This window comes from Dendrobates tinctorius, unplaced genomic scaffold (genome assembly GCF_039654945.1).
Source record: "Dendrobates tinctorius isolate UK_male_01 unplaced genomic scaffold, ASM3965494v1 ptg000367l, whole genome shotgun sequence".
NCBI lineage: Eukaryota > Metazoa > Chordata > Amphibia > Anura > Dendrobatidae > Dendrobates > Dendrobates tinctorius.
Genome location: NW_027362033.1, coordinates 2364940 through 2387791, shown reverse-complemented (window position 1 = coordinate 2387791; position 22852 = coordinate 2364940). Strand labels below are relative to the sequence as shown.

The window sequence follows — 22852 nt, the reverse complement described above, 5'->3', positions numbered from 1 at the left end:
CCACAGATTCTACCCTGTTGCCTTTATCTGTGTACCTTCCCTTCACAAAACACGAGATCATTCCTACTGGATGCAGGCCGCTTTCTGCAAATTGTCAGAAACCTAATCAGTTCTCCTCCTGACAGTCTCCTTCTAACATTGGACGCAAATATCCTCTACACATCTATTCACCACAAAAACAGGATTGAAGCCATGATTGGCATGCTATCCCAGTCCAACATGAACAATAATGCTGTCGAGCTTTGTCTGGACCTTCTCAAACTAATTTTGCATGACAACTTCTTTCCCTTTGGTGACACATATTCCATCCAAACATGCGGGACCGCAATGGGCTCCAACGTAACTCCAGCATATGACAATGCATACATGAGCCTCTTTGAGGTTCACCATGTATACACCAATGATCTTTTCAAACACCATTCCATAAGCTGGCACAGGTACATCAACGACATCTTCTGTATCTGGCACGGCACACCAAACACCTTAGAGTCATTTTTCTCCTACCCTATTTCCATCAGACCAGAACTCCAATTTACTCTCAACTTGAATGCAAATAGAATATCATTCCTGGACACAATGGTCACTAAGGGTCCCACAGAGATCCTCTCACAGACCTGTTCTCCAAACCTACTGACTGCAACAGCTTATTACACTACTCCAGCTGGCATCCCGAATACACTAAAAACAGTCTCCCTCGCTCCCAATTCCAGTCTACCACATCCAGTGTATGCTGCTGGAGAAATAGCGCCATAGGGTCTTATCCGAGAAACAAATGATTGAAATGATAGTATTGTCTGTCCAAACGCACTGCCAGTGACACGGTCTCATGCAGGGACAACGGGAAGGTACTATGAACCATCATGCCTCGTATCTAGCTAGAGAGACCCTGACAGAATTGACTATGGAGATTTGGGTCATTCCAGGAGGTTTCCACTGCCCAGCGTCTGAACTGAGAGCAGTAGTCCTCAACACTACGATTTCCCTGAGTCAACCTGCGGATTATTAAGCAACAGCAACATTATCAGGGTTGTCATAAATGAGCCCCAGAGCAGAGAAAAAAGTGTCAACTGAGGAAAGCACTGGAGAACAAAGAAGATCTAATGCCAAAGCCTGCGGATCTCCACAGAACAATACCCACCGACTCTCCCATCCCGATGAGACAACGGAGACGAAAATACAACTTGCACGAAGAAAGATGGAAAACTTACTTTGGTCCCCGTCGAAACAATACGGTAAATTTACGTTGACAAATGAGTAAACAGAAACTAAACACCCAGAGAAAAGCTTTATCTGCTGTGGCAAGATGGACAGAGAGAAGATGACCCCAAAGCACAGGCTCAAGAGTTCGACCCCGGACTCCTGACAGTTGATGGTTATAGGGTGCGATTGATTGTAGTTTATTCCACAATATTAATTTTAGGGAGCCAACAACAATTTTGTCTGGCAAATTTTGCTTTTTGTGAAGTTATGTCCAATTTACTATTTTATCTCTGTTTTTCTGTGTGTTGTTCCAGTACACACACAGGAATAAACGTGTATCTAAATTGGTCATTCACCATCAGGTTCTTCAGTTCCTCAAAGGTGGTGACCGATAGTCCCTGGACCCACTGCTCAAAGTTGGTTCTGAGCCGTCCACCACATGACTATAGCTGTCGTGAGGGCCATGTTGGAGGGTCCATAACTTTTTTCGGTGTATCTCAGGAATCAGCTGGTACTTCATTAAAATGACCTGTTTCATGACCTCATAGTCTCCATCTTGATGTCAAGGGAGAGAGGCGAAAACCACCAAAGCTTTGCCTCGTAGTCCTGGGGTTAAATATTGTGCCCACTGATAATTAGGCAAGTGGTACTGGCTCCAGGACTTTTCAAACCCCTGCAAAAATGTGTACAGATCTGCATCTTTGTCAATAGCATGAAAATGCTGAGGAAGGGGCCTAAATGTGGAAACAATACTGGACTCACTGTTCAGTAAGGTGGATGGCTCCTTCTGGAGTCAGGCTAACGTCAGCTTGTGCTCTCGGTCTGCTTGTCGTTGTCCTTGCAACGGCCATGCAAGTTTTTAATGACAGGAATGATTGCTCAATCCCACCACTAATGCTCTGTAATATCCCTAAGCTTGCCTCAATTTGTCAAGGGAAACGCAACTCCACTGCCTCAAATCGTCAGGACAATTACGCAATTAGCTGACGAGTGATGGACGAGACCGTGGCAGCTTCCAACACAAGGTCGGTTAATGGGGAAACCAACAGTGAGCATATTGTATGCACACCTCCGATTACAAGCCATGGAATATGTGTATACACCTCCTGTACGGTCACTGATGTAATGCCTGCTGCAGCGCAGTAGCACATAACCTCCACCAGGGGTGCGGGTGAAGGAAAAACAGGTACACTCACAGTGAAACCACAGAGCAGCAGGCAGGAGCCACTAGGTGGCAGAAGAGTAGTCCGAAAAGCCAGGTCAGCAACAGAGAGGGAACAAAGTACCAGAGGTCACAGCAATACATATGGTTAGAAAAAAGCCAGAGAATCAGCAACAAACAGAAGCAGATAAAACAAAAGACAGAAGCAGGTCAGGATGCAAGCCAAGTCAAAACCAGAGAGTCAGCACACTAAAGGGAAAAGCTGAGTAAGGACGGGAATAGGGGAACACAGACACGGGATCAGATAGCAAACATAGCAGGAGCAATCAGAGTCAGCTACAGCAGCCTTAGACAGGAACTATAACTGACATCGCCTGCAAGAAGCAGCGGTGATAAATAGAAAACCTGAACCCAGACAGGCTGAGAAAGAGACATGACCAGACCGGGAAAAAGGGAAAAACAGGACTTCAACCCTGGTCTGGATCATGACAACTGACAGCAATAACAAAAGAACTACTCGCTGCCACCACAAGTCACTTATACAGGCTGATTGGATACCCATTACAGGTAGTGTATGGCTTCAAGGGTGCGGTTTACAGAGCAAGAGGAACAGAACTTGAGACATCGGATAGAGCGACAGAAGATGCCAAAAGATCACGGCATCTGATTCCACAAACCCCTGCATGTATTAACTCTGCTTCACTTTCCCTTTAGCAGTGCAGGTCTTCCTTGCTCTCACTCCTGGAGCTGTCCATCCTGAATTGTCTCAGCTGTTCTGTGTTGGCCACTCCACTCAGTTATATAAGCTCACCTCTTGCGCTAGGGAATAGCTGATGATAGTTCACAACTCCCTGGTTTGGTGGTGAAGGGGAGTTCTGAATTAGTTGCAGTCAGTTTGTGTTGTTTGAGGAGATATCTGCGTGGATTTGGTATTGTGTGTTATCCTAATCCTCTACCTATTTGGTTTGCCCCTCCTACCGTTCCCTTGATTTCCACTCAGTTATTTTATGAGTGTATTTGTTTGTTGTTTTCTTTCAGCCCTCTCTATTTCTCTTTCCTGTTAGGCTCAGGTCACGCAGTCGGGAGGGGGTTGTGTAGAGCTACATACTGTTACCTTTTTGTCACTAACAGCCCTCTGTTGCTCTCCAGCATCAGGACAATTATGCAATTAACCCAATGATTAACGGAAGAGGCATTGGGTTTTTATCAGCACAAGTTAAACTCACAAACCGCCCCTCTGGTGACTCATAACCGGGCTGGACTTCAGAGAACTATAGGATGTGTCTCAGTCTTTAGAAACTATGTATTGTATGTATTGTATGTATGTATTGTTCAACATCTTTATCAATGATTTAGATGAAGGAATTGAGGGTAAACTGATTAAATTTGCTGATGACACAAAGCTAGGAGGGATAGCTAATACTAGAGAAGAGAGAGAGAGAGGATTCAAAAATATATAAATAAACTGGGGCAATGGGCAGCAACTAACAGAATGGTTTTTAACAGGGAGAAATGCAAAGTACTACATCTGGGCAATAAAAATGAAAAAAGCAGATACAGAATGGGAGGAATAGGGCTAAGCAACAGCACATGTGAAAAAGACTTGGGTATACTAATAGATCACAGACTGAATATGAGTCAACAGTGTGATGCAGCAGCAAAAAAGGCAAATGCAATTCTAGGATGTATTAACAGAAGCATAGTCTAGATCACGTGAAGTCATTATTTCCCTCTACTCCTCTTTGGTCAGACCTCATCTGGAATATTGTGTCCAGTTTTGGGCACCACATTTTAAAAAAGACATCAACAAACTGGAGCAAGTTCAGAAAAGAGCGACCAGAATGGTGACCGGTCTGCAAACCCTGTCTTATGAGGAAAGGTTGCAGGATTTGGGAGAGTTTAGTTTGCAAAAGAGAAGACTGAGAGGAGACTTAATAGCTGTCTACAAATATCTAAAGGGCTGTTACATTGTAGAAGGATCAACTTTATTCTCATTTGCACAAGGGAAGACTAGAAGCAATGGGATGAAACTGAATGGGAGGAGACACAGATTAGATATTAGAAAAAACTTTATGACAGAGTGATCAATGAGTGGAACAGGCTGCCACGAGAAGTGGTGAGTTCTCCTTCAATGGAAGTCTTCAAACAGAGGCTGGACAGACATCTGACTGGGATGATTTAGCAAATCCTGCTTTGAGCAGGGGGTTGAACCAGATGGCCCAGGAAGTCCCTTCCAACTTTATGATTCTATGATTCTACAGAGGAGTCTGATGGAAGAGTACAGAGGAGGCTGGAGGAGGAGTACAGAGGAGTCTGATGGAAGAGTACATAGGAGGCTGGAGGAGGGGTACAGAGGAGTCTGATGGAAGAGTACATAGGAGACTGGAGGAGTACAGAGGAGTCTGATGGAAGAGTACATAGGAGGCTGGAGGAGTACAGATGAGTCTGATGGAAGAGTAAATAGGAGGCTGGAGGAGTACAGAGGAGTCTGATGGTAGAGTACATAGGAGACTGGAGGAGTACAGAGGAGTCTGATGGAAGAGTACATAGGAGGCTGGTGGAGGGGTACAGAGGATTCTGATGGAAGAGTACATAGGAGGCTGGAGGAGGGTACAGAGGAGTCTGATGGAAGAGTACATAGGAGGCTGGAGGTGAGGTAAGTCTGATGGAAGAGTACATCCTGAAGGTCCTCCAGATTCTTTGTACCTCTCCTCCAGATTCTTGTCTACCCTCCTCCAGAATCTTTGTACCTGTCCTCCAGATTCTTCTGTACCTCTCCTCCAGATTCTTCATACCTCTCCTCCAGATCTTCAGTACCTCTCTTCCTGATTCTTCTGTACCTCTCCTCCAGATTCTTTGTACCTCTCCTCCAGATCTTCACTACCTTTCTTCCAGATTCTTCTGTACCTCTCCTCCAGATTCTTCTGTACCTCTCCTCCAGATTCTTCTGTACCTCTCCTCCAGATTCTTCTGTACCTCTCCTCCAGATTCCTCTGTACCTCTCCTCCAGGTTCTTCTGTACCTCTCCTCCAGATTCTTCTGCACCTCTCCTCCAGATTCTTCTGCACCTCTCCTCCAGATTCTTCTGCACCTCTCCTCCAGATTCTTCTGCACCTCTCCTCCAGATTCTTCCGTACCTCTCCTCCAGATACTTTGTGACCTCTCCTCCAGATTCTTCTGTACCTCTCCTCCAGATTCTTCTGTTTCCTCTCCTCCAGATTCTTCTGTACCTCTCTAGATTCTTGTTTCCTCTCCTCCAGATTCTTCTGTACCTCTCCTCCAGATTCTTTGTACCTCTCCTCCAGATCTTCACTACCTTTCTTCCAGATTCTTCTGTACCTCTCCTCCAGATTCTTCTGTACCTCTCCTCCAGATTCTTCTGTACCTCTCCTCCAGATTCTTCTGTACCTCTCCTCCAGATTCCTCTGTACCTCTCCTCCAGGTTCTTCTGTACCTCTCCTCCAGATTCTTCTGCACCTCTCCTCCAGATTCTTCTGCACCTCTCCTCCAGATTCTTCTGCACCTCTCCTCCAGATTCTTCTGCACCTCTCCTCCAGATTCTTCCGTACCTCTCCTCCAGATACTTTGTGACCTCTCCTCCAGATTCTTCTGTACCTCTCCTCCAGATTCTTCTGTTTCCTCTCCTCCAGATTCTTCTGTACCTCTCTAGATTCTTGTTTCCTCTCCTCCAGATTCTTCTGTACCTCTCCTCTAGATTCTTCTGTTTCCTCTCCTCCAGATTCTTCTGTTTCCTCTCCTCCAGATTCTTCTGTACCTCTTCTCCAGATTCTTCTGTACCTCTTCTTCAGATTCTTCTGTACCTCTCCTCCAGATTCTTCTGTACCTCTCCTCCAGATTCTTCTGTTTCCTCTCCTCCAGATTCTTCTGTACCTCTCCTCCAGATTCTTCTGTACCTCTCCTCCAGATTCTTCTGTACCTCTCCTCCAGATTCTTCTGTACCTCTCCTCCAGATTCTTCTGTACCTCTCCTCCAGATTCTTCTGTACCTCTCCTCCAGATTCCTCTGTACCTCTCCTCCAGATTCTTCTGTACCTCTCCTCCAGATACTTCGTGACCTCTCCTCCAGATACTTCGTGACCTCTCCTCCAGATACTTCGTGACCTCTCCTCCAGATTCTTCTGTACCTCTCCTCCAGATTCTTCTGTACCCTCCTCCAGATTCTTCTGTACCTCTCTGCCAGATTCTTCTGTACCCTCTTCCAGATTCTTTGTACCTCTCCTCCAGATCTTCTGTACCTCTCCTCCAGATTCTTCTGTACCTCTCCTCCAGATTCTTTGTACCTCTCCTCCAGATCTTCTGTACCTCTCCTCCAGATTCTTGTCTACCCTCCTCCAGATTCTTCTGTACATCTCCTCCAGATTCTTTGTACCTCTCCTCCAGATCTTCTGTACCTCTCCTCCAGATTCTTCTGTACCTCTCCTCCAGATTCTTCTGTACCTCTCCTCCACATACTTCATGACCTCTCCTCCAGATACTTCGTGACCTCTCCTCCAGATTCTTCTGTACCTCTCCTCCAGATTCTTCTGTACCCTCCTCCAGATTCTTCTGTACCTCTCTGCCAGATTCTTCTGTACCTCTCCTCCAGATCTTCTGTACCTCTCCTCCAGATTCTTCTGTACCTCTCCTCCAGATTCTTTGTACCTCTCCTCCAGATCTTCTGTACCTCTCCTCCAGATTCTTGTCTACCCTCCTCCAGATTCTTCTGTACATCTCCTCCAGATTCTTTGTACCTCTCCTCCAGATCTTCTGTACCTCTCCTCCAGATTCTTCTGTACCTCTCCTCCAGATTCTTCTGTACCTCTCCTCCAGATTCTTGTTTCCTCTCCTCCAGATTCTTTGTACCTCTCCCCCAGATTCTTCTGTTTCCTCTCCTCCAGATTCTTCTGTTTCCTCTCCTCCAGATTCTTCTGTACACTCCTCAAGATTCTTCTGTACCTCTCCTCCAGATTCTTCTGCACATCTCCTCTAGATTCTTCTGTTTCCTCTCCTCCAGATTTTTCTGTACCTCTCCTCCAGATTCTCCTGTACCTCTCCTCCAGATTCTCCTGTACCTCTCCTCCAGATTCTCCTGTACCTCTCCTCCAGATTCTCCTGTACCTCTCCTCCAGATTCTTCTGTACCTCTCCTCCAGATTCTTCTGTACCTCTCCCCCAGATTCTTCTCTACCCTCCTCCAGATTCTTCTGTACCTCTCCTCCAGATTCTTCTGTACCTCTCCTCCAGATTCTTCTGTACCTGTCCTCTAGATTCTTCTGCTTCCTCTCCTCCAGATTCTTCTGTACCTCACCTCCAGATTCTTCTGTACCTCTTCTCCAGATTCTTCTGTACCTCTTCTTCAGATTCTTCTGTACCTCTTCTCCAGATTCTTCTGTACCTCTTCTCCAGATTCTTCTGTACCTCTTCTTCAGATTCTTCTGTACCTCTCCTCCAGATTCTTCTGTACCCTTCCTCCAGATTCTTCTGTACCTCTCCTCCAGATTCTTCTGTACCTCTCCTCCAGATTCTTCTGTACCTCTCCTCCAGATTCTTCTGTACCTCTCCTCCAGATTCTTCTGTACCTCACCTCCAGTTTCTTCTGTACCTCTCCTCCAGATTCTTCTGTACCTCTCCTCCAGATTCTTCTGTACCTCTCCTCCAGATTCTTCTGTACCTCTCCAGATTCTTCTGTACCTCTCCTCCAGATTCTTCTGTACCTCTCCCCCAGATTCTTCTCTACCCTCCTCCAGATTCTTCTGTACCTGTCCTCTAGATTCTTCTGTTTCCTCTCCTCCAGATTCTTCTGTACCTCTCTTCCAGATTCTTCTGTACCTCTCCTCCAGATTCTTCTGTACCTGTCCTCTAGATTCTTCTGCTTCCTCTCCTCCAGATTCTTCTGTACCTCTCCTCCAGATTCTTCTGTACCTCTCCCCCAGATTCTTCTCTACCCTCCTCCAGATTCTTCTGTACCTGTCCTCTACATTCTTCTGTTTCCTCTCCTCCAGATTCTTCTGTACCTCTCCTCCAGATTCTTCTGTACCTCACCTCCAGATTCTTCTGTACCTCTCCTCCAGATTCTTCTGTACCCTCCTCCAGATTCATTGCGGTAAGTATTAAGGGATGTACTCATCCAATGCAATGATGTAGGCCCATCCCGATGTGTCCCCCAGGAAAATAGATCAGGGTTCATCAGGGGATGAGGAGGCTTGTAAATGGGAAGCTGCTACAATGAGCAGCATCCCATAGTGACCGCTTCCGGCAGGTGGCAGCCTTCTATCCTAAGCAATCACTATTTTCCTGGGGAGTAGAGAAAAATAATGCAAATTTATTAATAGACAGATAAACTCACAATAGACGAGGCACGCCACTAATGGTCCCGTCTGACTGTAGTGTGTCACAGTGTAATGTCCAGTACAGGTAACAGGTGGCAATGACTGGAAATTCCACCCCAAGGTCTGGTTTTGTACTTGTTAATGATGCCGTAGTCTAAGGCTCGGAACAACAAAGAAGGAAATGTAACGGAAAATATGTCCGTGGGGTCGGAAGGCGATGTAGCCTAGAACCTTTTGTTATTCAGTCATATAAAGGCCATAAAACCGCACTCCCACCCTATAGAATCTTATGAAGTCCTTATTATTCTAGAGGGAGGTTTCATCAAATGTAAGGTTACTTGGGACCCCCCGGAGAGGAGGACAACCGCAAAATATCTCTCTTGGCGAGCTCAAAGAAAAAATATTTTTATGGCGGGGACCAAGGAAAATGAAGGAGAAAACATCGATTTATTTTTGTATGGGAGGAGACTCCTACCTGGTCCACCTTCATTCTTGTGGAGGGCCAAGGAGGTCCCGGAGGGCCGGTCTCTCCTCATTCCCCACATTGTTGGCCATTTCAGGTTTGTGATGGAGAACCTGTAAGACTACCACCAAGACAAACGTATCCAGGGCCTTAGAGGTGAGAAGGTGAGAGCCGCCTGAAGGACAGAAATGTCGGCAGCAGATAAAGAATCTTCGTAGAGGTTGATTGCTTTGAGGGGCCCTGAAGTGGCAGCTTCTTATAGGCTTATTGTGGCCCTTTTGGAGGGAGTGCTGGTTTTCTGGGGACGCCCAGATTAGGGGGTCAGTTTGTTACACTTTGTGCAATTATTATATATACATAAGGATTTTTTCTACATTTGTGTTTTTTGTAATTGACATTACACTGTGATACACTATAGTCGTACGCGACCATTAGTGACGTGCCTTGTGTTTTGTTTTTATTATGCGTTTTTCTGTCTATGAATAAATTTGCATTATTTCTCCCTATGGTCTTGGGTGTGCGCCTAATATGCGTGGTCTTTGTCCTTTCTTTGATTCTCGCCTTTTCTTGTGCATTGTGTAGCACCCCTTGTTTCTTGTAGGTTCAGCTCTTTTTAGGCCCGTTAGTGGTGCTCCCTGCTTCCCTTCATTTATTATTCTCCTGGGGGGACACATCGGGATGGGCCTACATCATTGCATTGGATGAGTACATCCCTTATTACTTACCGCAATCTTTTCATCACTAGCGTGACTCGTATGGATTCATTTTTTGCATTGCCTGTATCTATCTGAAATAAAGGGGTTTCTTCTATTGTCCATTTCATATTTATGTTTCATAAAGGCCGTGCCTAGGATTTAGGCATTTTATGAATATCTTATATGCTAAAAAGGTTCTTCTTGTCACGGTCACGTGTGTCTGGACGCAGAGAGTACCGCAAGGCGAACCCATGTGACGCACGTGACCCTGGATGCACCGCCTCCAGTGGGGCGAATTTAAATAATAAACACGTGCAGCTGGATACACCGCCTCCAACTGGCGAATTTAGGTATTACACGTATATACAAGTCTGGAAACCCCGCCTCCAGTAAGGCGAATTTAAACAATAAGGGAAACCTGGGAAATATTAACAATGGTGGGCCCTGCCATAGGGAATAGGGAAGTGGAGACCTCCTGAGCTCCCCTGAGCCAGTGTCCCTGCACTCTTAACGTTCCCTATGCCGGTTCCGCACCGGGCGACGCACAGGAACCTAAAAACCCTAGCTCGCCCTGACCTAAACCCTCACTAGGGAATTGGTCGGTGCGGAAACTAATCCCACCACTGCACTAAACACACATGAGGAAAGATGACAAAACAGGGGGAACACCACTTAGATTTGCGCTGTTGCGTATGCTCCTAGCAACAGAGCCCACCACGTGTGTGCATCTTCTCCTCCACCCGGATCCATCACCATAACCGGATCCTTCACCATAGTGCAGCCTTGGAGCAGAGTCCACCACCAGTTGCAGCTGCTCAGTAACAGAGTCCCAAAGATGAGTCCAGCTCCTGCCCAAAAAGTCCAGCATGCTTGAGTCCAGCTCTCAGCAACCAAGTCCCGCATGCTGAGTGCAACTCTCTCCATAGTCGTCACTCCACCAAGCCATGCAAGCACTTCCTGCCAACACCATAAACTGTGACTCCACCACGCCATGCCAGCCCTTCTTGCAGACCACATAGCTGCCACTCGTCCCCTCTGGCTGGGATGCGCAGGAATCATGTTCAGCTCCTTCCTCACCCAGGCTTCCTTGTGAATGACTAACACACAATCAAAATCACCAACAGTGAATGATACACCTGAAACTCATTTATAGAGCATTCACACCTGTTACCTAATCACATGCTCTTAACCAAAGAACTAAAGTGCGCTACGCTCACCACCACCGGGGCAACTTAGAATGAACGACACCACGTGTAATAATTCTAATGGCCACCGGGGGCAATCAATCCACTTTGGCACCAAGCCAAAGGAAAAAAAGTTCACTTTGTCCATTTAAACTGTTAGATCCACCTTGGATCATGACACTTCTCAAGTGTTGGTGACGCTGCTATTTTATGGGTCGGTTCCCATGTTTTGGTTCACTATTGGTGCCATCTGACTACAGAAAACATCAGTACCTTTATTTAGTATTACTTTCTGCTATAAACATTGTTCTGTCACCGACATTTAATTCAGAGTCCCTGATTATCTGCTTGTTGAATGTTTTCAGTGTTTTCTGGCTCCATCTAGTGACCAGAGTCATAACCGCAGTGTTATTGTGTGTTTACTTTCATTTTCCCATTTCCCTCCATTGCAATGCATTCTGGTAAGCTTTGCAAGGGATTATGGTTAGTCCAGCCTCCATTTTCCGTCCAGTTCTCCATTTTCCCTCAGCCTGCATCCTGGATGCATCTCATTTCTCTTCTCCCCTTGTGACAGCATCGCTGGTATGTAATCACACGTCCTGTATCTAATTTCTGCCCCATATTAGCCTGAGGTTTTTCCCTGCTCAGCTAGTAGTGCAGATGTTGAGTTATAATGTATACATGTATTCCAATGTACCCCGTACTGACTGCGTGTATATATGTATTGTAGTTTGGGTAGTTTGGGCATTATGGGCAGCACGGTGGCTCAGTGGTTAGCGCTGCAGCCTTGCAGCGCTGGAGTCCTGGGTTCGAATCCCACCTAGGACAACATCTGCAAGGAGTTTGTATGTTCTCCCCGTGTTTGCGTGGGTTTCCTCCGGGCACTCCGGTTTCCTCCCACACTCCAAAGACATACTGATAGGGAATTTAGATTGTGAGCCCCATCGGGGACAGTGATGAAAATGTGTGCAAACTGTAAAGCGCTGCGGAATATGTTAGCGCTATATAAAAATAAAGATTATTATTATTAGTTTCACTGCGCCAATATACCACCATGTTCAATAAAGCACAGATACAACCTACAGTCTCCTTATTGGACCCAGGTATAGCGGTTTAGCTGCCTGTATAAGCTACATGAATTCTGCTTCATTTAATGAGGACAGAACAAACGTATATGGTCTCTTATTGACTGATGCCATAGAGAGTATACTACAGCGAGAACCCCTGTCTATATGGTCTCCCCAAAGAGATATAGGCCGTTAGATTGCACTATTATTGTTACTGGTGTTGGTTTTCTGTTAGTTTTTCCATCAGGGTCATAAGGGAGAGTCGGCCTTGAGTGGGGGCGCCGTGTCGAACTTAGGGTGCCGACCTCCGCGGTAAGGTGGGCAGAGTTATTTCCCCCTTAAAGAATCTTTACGATCAAGGATAAGACTGTTTACTATAGCCCTCTGATCCTGATATATGGGTAATTTTATCTTTAACGAATAGAAGTTATATTTTAGGGGTTAATTTTCTTTTTTGGTTATGATGGTCAAAGTCCCAAATGATGGAGACAAATTGGAGGCTGTAGTAAGACAAGGCTGTGTGCTCGCCCGACCCTGTTCACTGTATAATTTTGTGCCTTTAGCAACGGAGAAGACAAAATCTACGTCAGGTAAACGATCGACTGCAAACTAATCCACCCCAGACGCCTGAAGGCCGTCACAAAGGTGCATGAGACTGTCATCCGTGACTTCTTGTTTGCTGATGGCTGTGTACTCAGCGCCAGCAAAGAGCAGCAGATGATGAAGTCTGATATGGAGCCGTTTTCACAAGCTTGCAACAACTTTGTGTTTTTATCAATACTAGAAAGTCAGAAGTTATGAACATTACCAACCGGCTCCAAGAAAACCAAACCAGCAGCCATGCATCATGGTGAAGGCGCTCAACATCAAAGCAGCGGACAACTTCACCTACCTGGGCAGCACACTCTCCACGTAGTGACCATAGACGCTGAGGTCAAAAACACAATTGCCAAAGCCAGTGATGGCTTCGGGAATCTCATTAAGAAAGTCTGGGAGGGGACTCAGCCTTACCATCAAGCTAGAGGTCTACACCGTGGTGGTCCTTATCACAGCCTTACTACAAAGCTGGAGGTCTACAGCGTGGTGGTCCTTATCACAGCCTTACTACCAAGCTGGAGGTCTACAGCGTGGTGGTCCTTATCACAGTCTTACTACCAAGCTGGAGGTCTACAGCGTGGTGGTCCTTATCACAGTCTTACTACCAAGCTGGAGGTCTACAGCGTGGTGGTCCTTACCACAGCCTTACTACCAAGCTGGAGGGCTACAGCGTGGTGGTCCTTACCACAGCCTTACTACCAAGCTGGAGGGCTACAGCGTGGTGGTTCTTATCACAGTCTTACTACCAAGCTGGAGGTCTACAGCATGGTGTTCTTTACCACAGCCTTACTACCAAGCTGGAGGTCTACACCGTGGTGGTCCTTATCACAGTCTTACTACCAAGCTGGAGGTCTACAGTGTGGTGGTCCTTACCACAGCCTTACTACCAAGCTGGAGGTCTACACCGTGGTGGTCCTTATCACAGTCTTACTACCAAGCTGGAGGTCTACAGCGTGGTGGTCCTTATCACAGTCTTACTACCAAGCTGGAGGTCTACAGCGTGGTGGTCCTTACCACAGCCTTACTACCAAGCTGGAGGTCTACAGCGTGGTGGTCCTTACCACATCCTTACTACCAAGCTGAAGGTCTACAGCATAGCGGTCCTTACCACAGCCTTACCACCAAGCTGGAGGTCTACACTGTGGTGGTCCTTATCACAGCCTTACCATCAAGCTAGAGGTCTACACCGTGGTGGTCCTTATCACAGCCTTACCACCAAGCTGGAGGTCTACACTGTGGTGGTCCTTACCACAGCCTTACCATCAAGCTAGAGGTCTACACCGTGGTGGTCCTTATCACAGCCTTACTACAAAGCTGGAGGTCTACAGCGTGGTGGTCCTTATCACAGCCTTACTACAAAGCTGGAGGTCTACAGCGTGGTGGTCCTTATCACAGCCTTACTACCAAGCTGGAGGTCTACAGCGTGGTGGTCCTTATCACAGTCTTACTACCAAGCTGGAGGTCTACAGCGTGGTGGTCCTTACCACAGCCTTACTACCAAGCTGGAGGGCTACAGCGTGGTGGTCCTTACCACAGCCTTACTACCAAGCTGGAGGTCTACAGCGTGGTGGTCCTTATCACAGTCTTACTACCAAGCTGGAGGTCTACAGCATGGTGTTCTTTACCACAGCCTTACTACCAAGCTGGAGGTCTACACCGTGGTGGTCCTTATCACAGTCTTACTACCAAGCTGGAGGTCTACAGTGTGGTGGTCCTTACCACAGCCTTACTACCAAGCTGGAGGTCTACACCGTGGTGGTCCTTATCACAGTCTTACTACCAAGCTGGAGGTCTACAGCGTGGTGGTCCTTATCACAGTCTTACTACCAAGCTGGAGGTCTACAGCGTGGTGGTCCTTACCACAGCCTTACTACCAAGCTGGAGGTCTACAGCGTGGTGGTCCTTACCACATCCTTACTACCAAGCTGAAGGTCTACAGCATAGCGGTCCTTACCACAGCCTTACCACCAAGCTGGAGGTCTACACTGTGGTGGTCCTTATCACAGTCTTACTACCAAGCTGTCGTTCTACAGCGTGGTGGTCCTATCACAGTCTTACTACCATGCTGGAGGTCTACAGCGTGGTGGTCCTTACCACAGCCTTACTGCCAAGCTGGAGGTCTACAGCGTGGTGGTCCTTATCACAGTCTTACTACCAAGCTGGAGGTCTACAGCGTGGTGGTCCTTACCACAGCCTTACTGCCAAGCTGGAGGTCTACAGCGTGGTGGTCCTTATCACAGTCTTACTACCAAGCTGGAGGTCTACAGCGTGGTGGTCCTTACCACAGCCTTACTGCCAAGCTGGAGGTCTACAGCGTGGTGGTCCTTATCACAGTCTTACTACCAAGCTGGAGGTCTACAGCGTGGTGGTCCTTATCACAGTCTTACTACCAAGCTGGAGGTCTACAGCGTGGTGGTCCTTACCACAGCCTTACTGCCAAGCTGGAGGTCTACAGCGTGGTGGTCCTTATCACAGTCTTACTACCAAGCTGGAGGTCTACAGCGTGGTGGTCCTTATCACAGCCTTTCTACCAAGCTGAAGGTCTACAGCGTGGCGGTCATTACTTCAGCCTTACCAGCAAGCTGAAGGTCTACAGCGCGGTGGTCCTTACCACAGCGTTACCACCAAATTGAAGGTCTACAGCGCGGTAGTTCTTACCACACTTCCCTATGCCAGCGAGAACTGGACTGTCTACAGCTGGCATGCCAAACAGCTCAATTACTTTCACCTGAGCTGACACTGTAGACTTCTCCACATCAGGTGGCAAGACAATGTTTCACAACAATCCTGGAACAAGCTGGGCTCTGCAGCGTTTACACTAATGTAAGAGCAGCGAGTCTATGGATTCTTTACTGTAAGAGCAGCTAGTCTATGGATTCTTTACTGTAAGAGCAGCTAGTCTATGGATTCTTTACTGTAAGAGTAGCTAGTCTATGGATTCTTTACTGTAAGAGCAGTGAGACTATGGATTCTTTACTGTAAGAGCAGCGAGTCTAAGGATTATTTATTGTAAGAGCAGTGAGACTATGGAGTCTACTGTAAGAGTAGAGAGACTATGGCTTCTTTACTATAAGAGCAGCGAGACTATGGATTCTTTACTGTAAAAGCAGCGTGTCTATGGATTCTTTACTGTAAGAGCAGTGAGACTATGGATTCTTTACTGTAAGAGCAGCGAGTCTAAGGATTATTTATTGTAAGAGCAGTGAGACTATGGAGTCTACTGTAAGAGTAGAGAGACTATGGCTTCTTTACTATAAGAGCAGCGAGACTATGGATTCTTTACTGTAAAAGCAGCGTGCCTATGGATTCTTTACTGTAAGAGCAGCGTGTCTATGGATTCTTTACTGTAAGAGCAGCGAGACTATGGATTATTTACTGTAAGAGCAATGAGACTATGGATTCAATACTGTAATAGCAGCGAGTCTATGGATTCTCTACTGTAAGAGCAGCTAGTCTATGGATTCTTTACTGTAAGAGCAGTGAGACTATGGATTCTTTACTGTAAGAGCAGCTAGTCTATGGATTCTTTACTGTAAGAGCAGTGAGACTATGGATTCTTTACTGTAAGAGCAGCGAGTCTAAGGATTATTTATTGTAAGAGCAGTGAGACTATGGAGTCTACTGTAAGAGTAGAGAGACTATGGCTTCTTTACTATAAGAGCAGCGAGACTATGGATTCTTTACTGTAAGAGCAGCGTGTCTATGGATTCTTTACTGTAAGAGCAGCGTGTCTATGGATTCTTTACTGTAAGAGAGCGAGACTATGGATTATTTACTGTAAGAGCAATGAGACTATGGATTCAATACTGTAAGAGCAGTGAGACTATGGCTTCTTTTCTATAAGAGCAGCGAGACTATGGATTATTTACTGTAAGAGCAGCGTGTCTATGGATTCTTTACTGTAAGAGCAGTGAGACTGTGAATTCTTTACTGTAAGAGCAGCGAGTCTATGGATTATTTACTGTAAGAGCAGCGTGTCTATGGATTCTTTACTGTAAGAGAGCGAGACTATGGATTATTTACTGTAAGAGCAATGAGACTATGGATTCAATACTGTAAGAGCAGTGAGACTATGGCTTCTTTTCTATAAGAGCAGCGAGACTATGGATTATTTACTGTAAGAGCAGCGTGTCTATGGATTCTTTACTGTAAGAGCAGTGAGACTGTGAATTCTTTACTGTAAGAGCAGAGAGACTACGGATTCTTTACTGTAAGAGCAGTGAGACTGTGAATTCTTTACTGTAAGAGCAGCGTGTCTATGGATTCTTTACTGTAAGAGCAGCGTGTCTATGGATTCTTTACTGTAAGAGAGCGAGACTATGGATTATTTACTGTAAGAGCAATGAGACTATGGATTCAATACTGTAAGAGCAGTGAGACTATGGCTTCTTTTCTATAAGAGCAGCGAGACTATGGATTCTTTACTGTAAGAGCAGAGAGACTACGGATTCTTTACTGTAAGAGCAGTAATATTATGGAACTCTAACATATGATGTTATAATGGGCAATTCACTAAAGTACAAGGCGTCCTAGACTTCTTTCTTGATAATATTCCAGGTTTTGGGCATCAGATTCTGAGGTGGACGCTGATCCCGGGAACTCGTCTAATCGCCATATGTGGAGCTGGGAAGGAATTTTGCCCTAATAAGGCACAATTACATCGGCCTCATGGGGATTTGTCCTCTTCTGGGTCAACATGGTAGGCTCTAGGTTGAGCTCAATGAACTCATGCCTACCTACAACCTTATCAACTATGAAGCCAGCAGCCAGAGGATTCTTGTCAGGATGTGGACTGAGGAGTACGAAAGTCATGAACCCCTAATGGCCGCAGATACACCTTTTAATGGTGGCTGTTAAGGGTACTTATCCCTCAACACCACTTTTTAGCGGAGCTGAGAAATAAGAGCGTATCACCCACAGCCTTGGAAAGTCTGTGGAGTCTCGGCTACTGGGGGTAGTGAAGACCCTGGAGAACATATTCAGGGCCAGTTTTTATGGTCTCCTGTCACATGATCGACGTTATTCACCGAGTAACAGTGATCACGGAAAAAAGTCCGGTTTTCAATTAATTTCTGATATGATCTAGAACATCAAAGAGAGAAGTGGGGCCCCCAAGCCGGTACCACTGCAATCCCCGGACCCTCCACGTCATCTTACTGGAAGAAAATAGCGAGCGCATGCGCAGTGCGCGCGCCTACATCTGCAGACTGGTGCCCGTCGGGTTGGGGCTAGGATCGTGTTAGGGTGTGTGCACACGTTGCAGTTTTCCCCTGTGGTTTGACACCTGGTAATGGAGCAGGTGTAAAACCGCTGCGGAATCCGCACAAAGAAGTGACATGCTGCGGACTAGAAACCGCAGCAAATCTGCGCGGATAAACCCACAGCATGGGCACAGAGGTTTTTGTTTTTCATTGATTATAATGGTACTGTACACCAAGACCGCGGCGGATCCACAGCAGAACCCGCAGCGTGTGCACACAGCCCTAGGAAGTCACTCGAGCAGCCATGGCAGTCAGTGAAGACCCGAGCGCCAGACGCCATATTCAGTACGACGAGCTAATATCACCACATTCTGTGTCGCACCTGTGGGTTCAAACTGCTCCCTCTACCCCTGTACAAAATCCTCGAGGGGTGCGGCTTCCAAAATGGGGTCACGTGTGGGGGGGGTTTCCACTGTTTAGGCACATCAGGGGCTCTGCAACCGCGACATTGATTCCAGCCAACTTTGTGTTCAAAAAGTCAGATGGCGCTCCTGCCCTGCCGTGCGCCCTGTGTTTTACGGGGTATCGCTGTACTCAGGAGAAACTGCACAACAAATTCTGTGGTCCGTTTTCTCCGGATACCCGTGGGAAAATGAAAAAGTTTGGGTCTAAAGTAAATTCTTTGTGAAAAAAGTTAAATGTGAATTTTTTCCTTCCACGTTGCTTTAGTTCTCGTGAAGCCCCTGAAGGGTTAATAATCTTCTTGAATGTGGTGTTGAGCACCTTGAGGGGTGCAGTATTTAGAATGGGGTCACTTTTGGGTATTTTCTATCATATACACCCCTCAGAGTCACAATGTCAGGCGGTCCCTAAAAAAATGGTGTAAAAATGAGAAATCGCCGCTCAACCCTTATAACGTCCATCGTGTGACCGATCGCATCATCGTGTGACAGATCGCATCATCGTGTGACCGATCGCATCATCGTGTGACAGATCGCATCATCGTGTGACCGATCGCATCATCGTGTGACAGATCGCATCATCGTGTGACCGATCGCATCATCGTGTGACCGATCGCATCATCGTGTGACAGATCGCATCATCGTGTGACCGATCGCATCATCGTGTGACCGATCGCATCATCGTGTGACCGATCGCATCATCGTGTGACCGATCGCATCATCGTGTGACAGATCGCATCATCGTGTGACAGATCGCATCATCGTGTGACAGATCGCATCATCGTGTGACCGATCGCTGCGAAATCAGGGCATGAAAACCCAAAGTTATAGGAATGAAATGTCACCGCTGAGATGGAGGACAATATGTCAGGAGGACCAGCGTCAGAATCAGCGGGAGGCGACGGGCGGTCACCAGATACTGATGATGGAGGCGACGGGCGGTCACCAGATACTGATGATGGAGGCGACGGGCGGTCACCAGATACTGATGATGGAGGCGACGGGCGGTCACCAGATACTGATGATGGAGGCGACGGGCGGTCACCAGATACTGATGATGGAGGAGACGGGCGGTCACCAGATACTGATGATGGAGGAGACGGGCGGTCACCAGATACTGATGATGGAGGCGACGGGCGGTCACCAGATACTGAGGATGGAGGGGACGGGCGGTCACCAGATACTGATGATGGAGGCGACGGGCGGTCACCAGATACTGATGATGGAGGCGACGGGCGGTCACCAGATACTGATGATGGAGGCGACGGGCGGTCACCAGATACTGATGATGGAGGAGACGGGCGGTCACCAGATAGTGATGATGGAGGGGACGGGCGGTCACCAGATACTGATGATGGAGGCGACGGGCGGTCACCAGATACTGAGGATGGAGGGGACGGGCGGTCACCAGATACTGATGATGGAGGCGACGGGCGGTCACCAGATACTGATGATGGAGGCGACGGGCGGTCACCAGATACTGAGGATGGAGGCGACGGGCGGTCACCAGATACTGATGATGGAGGGGACGGGCGGTCACCAGATACTGATGATGGAGGCGACGGGCGGTCACCAGATACTGATGATGGATGAGACGGGCAGTCACCAGATATTGATGATGGAGGCGACGGGCGGTCACCAGATACTGATGATGGAGGAGACGGGCGGTCACCAGATACTGATGATGGTGGTGACGGGCGGTCACCAGATACTGATGATGGTGGTGACGGGCGGTCACCAGATACTGATGAAGGAGGGGACGGGCGGTCACCAGATATTGATGAAGGAGGGGACGGGCGATCACCAGATACTGATGATGGAGGAGACGGGCGGTCACCAGATACTGATGATGGTGGTGACGGGCGGTCACCAGATACTGATGAAGGAGGGGACGGGCGGTCACCAGATATTGATGAAGGAGGGGACGGGCGATCACCAGATACTGATGATGGAGGCGACGGGCGGTCACCAGAAACTGATGATGGAGGAGACGGGCGGTCACCAGATACTGATGATGGAGGGGACGGGCGGTCACCAGATACTGATGATGGAGGGGACGGGCGGTCACCAGATACTGATGATGGAGGCGACGGGCGGTCACCAGATACTGATGATGGAGGAGACGGGCGGTCACCAGATACTGATGATGGAGGGGACGGGGGGTCACCAGATACTGATGAAGGAGGGGACGGGCGGTCACCAGATATTGATGATGGAGGGGACGGGCGGTCACCAGATACTGATGATGGAGGTGATGGGCGGTCACCAGATACTGATGATGGAGGAGACGGGCGGTCACCAGATACTGATGATGGAGGGGACGGGCGGTCACCAGATACTGATGATGGAGGGGACGGGCGGTCACCAGATACTGATGATGGAGGCGACGGGCGGTCACCAGATACTGATGATGGAGGGGACGGGCGGTCACCAGATACTGATGATGGAGGCGACGGGCGGTCACCAGATACTGATGATGGAGGAGACGGGCGGTCACCAGATACTGATGATGGAGGGGACGGGCGGTCACCAGATACTGATGATGGAGGGGACGGGCGGTCACCAGATACTGATGATGGAGGGGACGGGCGGTCACCAGATACTGATGATGGAGGGGACGGGCGGTCACCAGATACTGATGATGGAGGCGACGGGCGGTCACCAGATACTGATGATGGAGGAGACGGGCGGTCACCAGATACTGATGATGGAGGGGATGGGGGTCACCAGATACTGATGAAGGAGGGGACGGGCGGTCACCAGATATTGATGATGGAGGAGACGGGCGGTCACCAGATACTGATGATGGAGGGGACGGGCGGTCACCAGATACTGATGATGGAGGGGACGGGCGGTCACCAGATACTGATGATGGAGGCGACGGGCGGTCACCAGATACTGATGATGGAGGCGACGGGCGGTCACCAGATACTGATGATGGAGGGGACGGGCGGTCACCAGATACTGATGATGGAGGGGACGGGCGGTCACCAGATACTGATGATGGAGGCGACGGGCGGTCACCAGATACTGATGATGGAGGAGACGGGCGGTCACCAGATACTGATGATGGAGGGGATGGGGGTCACCAGATACTGATGATGGAGGGGACGGGCGGTCACCAGATATTGATGATGGAGGGGACGGGCGGTCACCAGATACTGATGATGGAGGGGACGGGCGGTCACCAGATACTGATGATGGAGGTGACGGGCGGTCACCAGATACTGATGATGGAGGGGACGGGCGGTCACCAGATACTGATGATGGAGGGGACGGGCGGTCACCAGATACTGATGATGGAGGGGACGGGCGGTCACCAGATATTGATGATGGAGGAGACGGGCGGTCACCAGATACTGATGATGGAGGGGACGGGCGGTCACCAGATACTGATGATGGAGGAGACGGGCGGTCACCAGATACTGATGAAGGAGGGGACGGGCGGTCACCAGATACTGATGATGGAGGGGACGGGCGGTCACCAGATACTGATGATGGAGGGGACGGGCGGTCACCAGATACTGATGATGGAGGGGACGGGCGGTCACCAGATATTGATGATGGAGGAGACGGGCGGTCACCAGATACTGATGATGGAGGGTACGGGCGGTCACCAGATACTGATGATGGAGGGGACGGGCTGTCACCAGATACTGATGATGGAGGGGACGGGCGGTCACCAGATACTGATGATGGAGGAGACGGGCGGTCACCAGATACTGATGATGGAGGAGACGGGCGGTCACCAGATACTGATGATGGAGGGGACGGGCGGTCACCAGATACTGATGATGGAGGGGACGGGCGGTCACCAGATACTGATGATGGAGGGGACGGGCGGTCACCAGATACTGATGATGGAGGGGACGGGCGGTCACCAGATACTGATGATGGAGGGGACGGGCGGTCACCAGATACTGATGGGATTTCCATTTCTGTCACTTTGTTGCTTATGATAAACTATTAACCCTTCGGACTCCGCAGCACTCTTCCCGCACAGTACTGTACGTGTGGCCACTTATTACTCACCGGTGTTCGCTCCAGTCACGATGGCGGTTTTCCCGGTCAGGTCAGCGCGGCATTTCCGTGGCTCCCAGCTTCCTTTCCTCTGTAGGCGCAGCACCACGGCCAGGACCACGGAGCACAGGAACCAGGCAGGGTGACTGAGGACTGACAGCAGCTCCATGACTGGCAGCGACGGAGTGCTGGGACCGGTGCCTGCTCTGCACTCTGCACCTGCGGAGCCGCTGGGTCCTAGAGCCGGCTGCTTCATTGTGGGCAGAGCTGCCTGTAATCTGGACTGTGGGAAGTAAATAGTTTCCCCCACCAGTAATAGCAAGGTCCAAGGCTGATTACAGGGCAGCAGTAACCCTCTCCTCTCCGGAGCGCTGCTGCACGCGCACAGACCGCAGCCATCATCAGCGGTGTCCTGTGACGGAAAAACCGCAGAGACTAGAAAACCTCTGCTTGCTGTCAGTGAATGAGAACCCGC

The 22852-nt window shown here is 48.5% G+C and overlaps 1 protein-coding gene across 1 annotated transcript in view; it reads right to left on the bottom strand.

The window, feature by feature from the left end:
* LOC141075692 (retinol dehydrogenase 12-like) overlaps positions 1-22648 on the bottom strand; it is a 54108-nt gene extending 31460 nt beyond the window's left edge. Inside the window, exon 1 of the mRNA XM_073562812.1 lies at positions 22390-22648. Within this exon, the coding sequence (XP_073418913.1) occupies positions 22390-22633 (244 nt within the window). The 5' untranslated portion in view covers positions 22634-22648. The remainder of the gene's footprint in view (positions 1-22389) is intronic.
* Between the last annotated feature and the right edge of the window lie 204 nt (positions 22649-22852).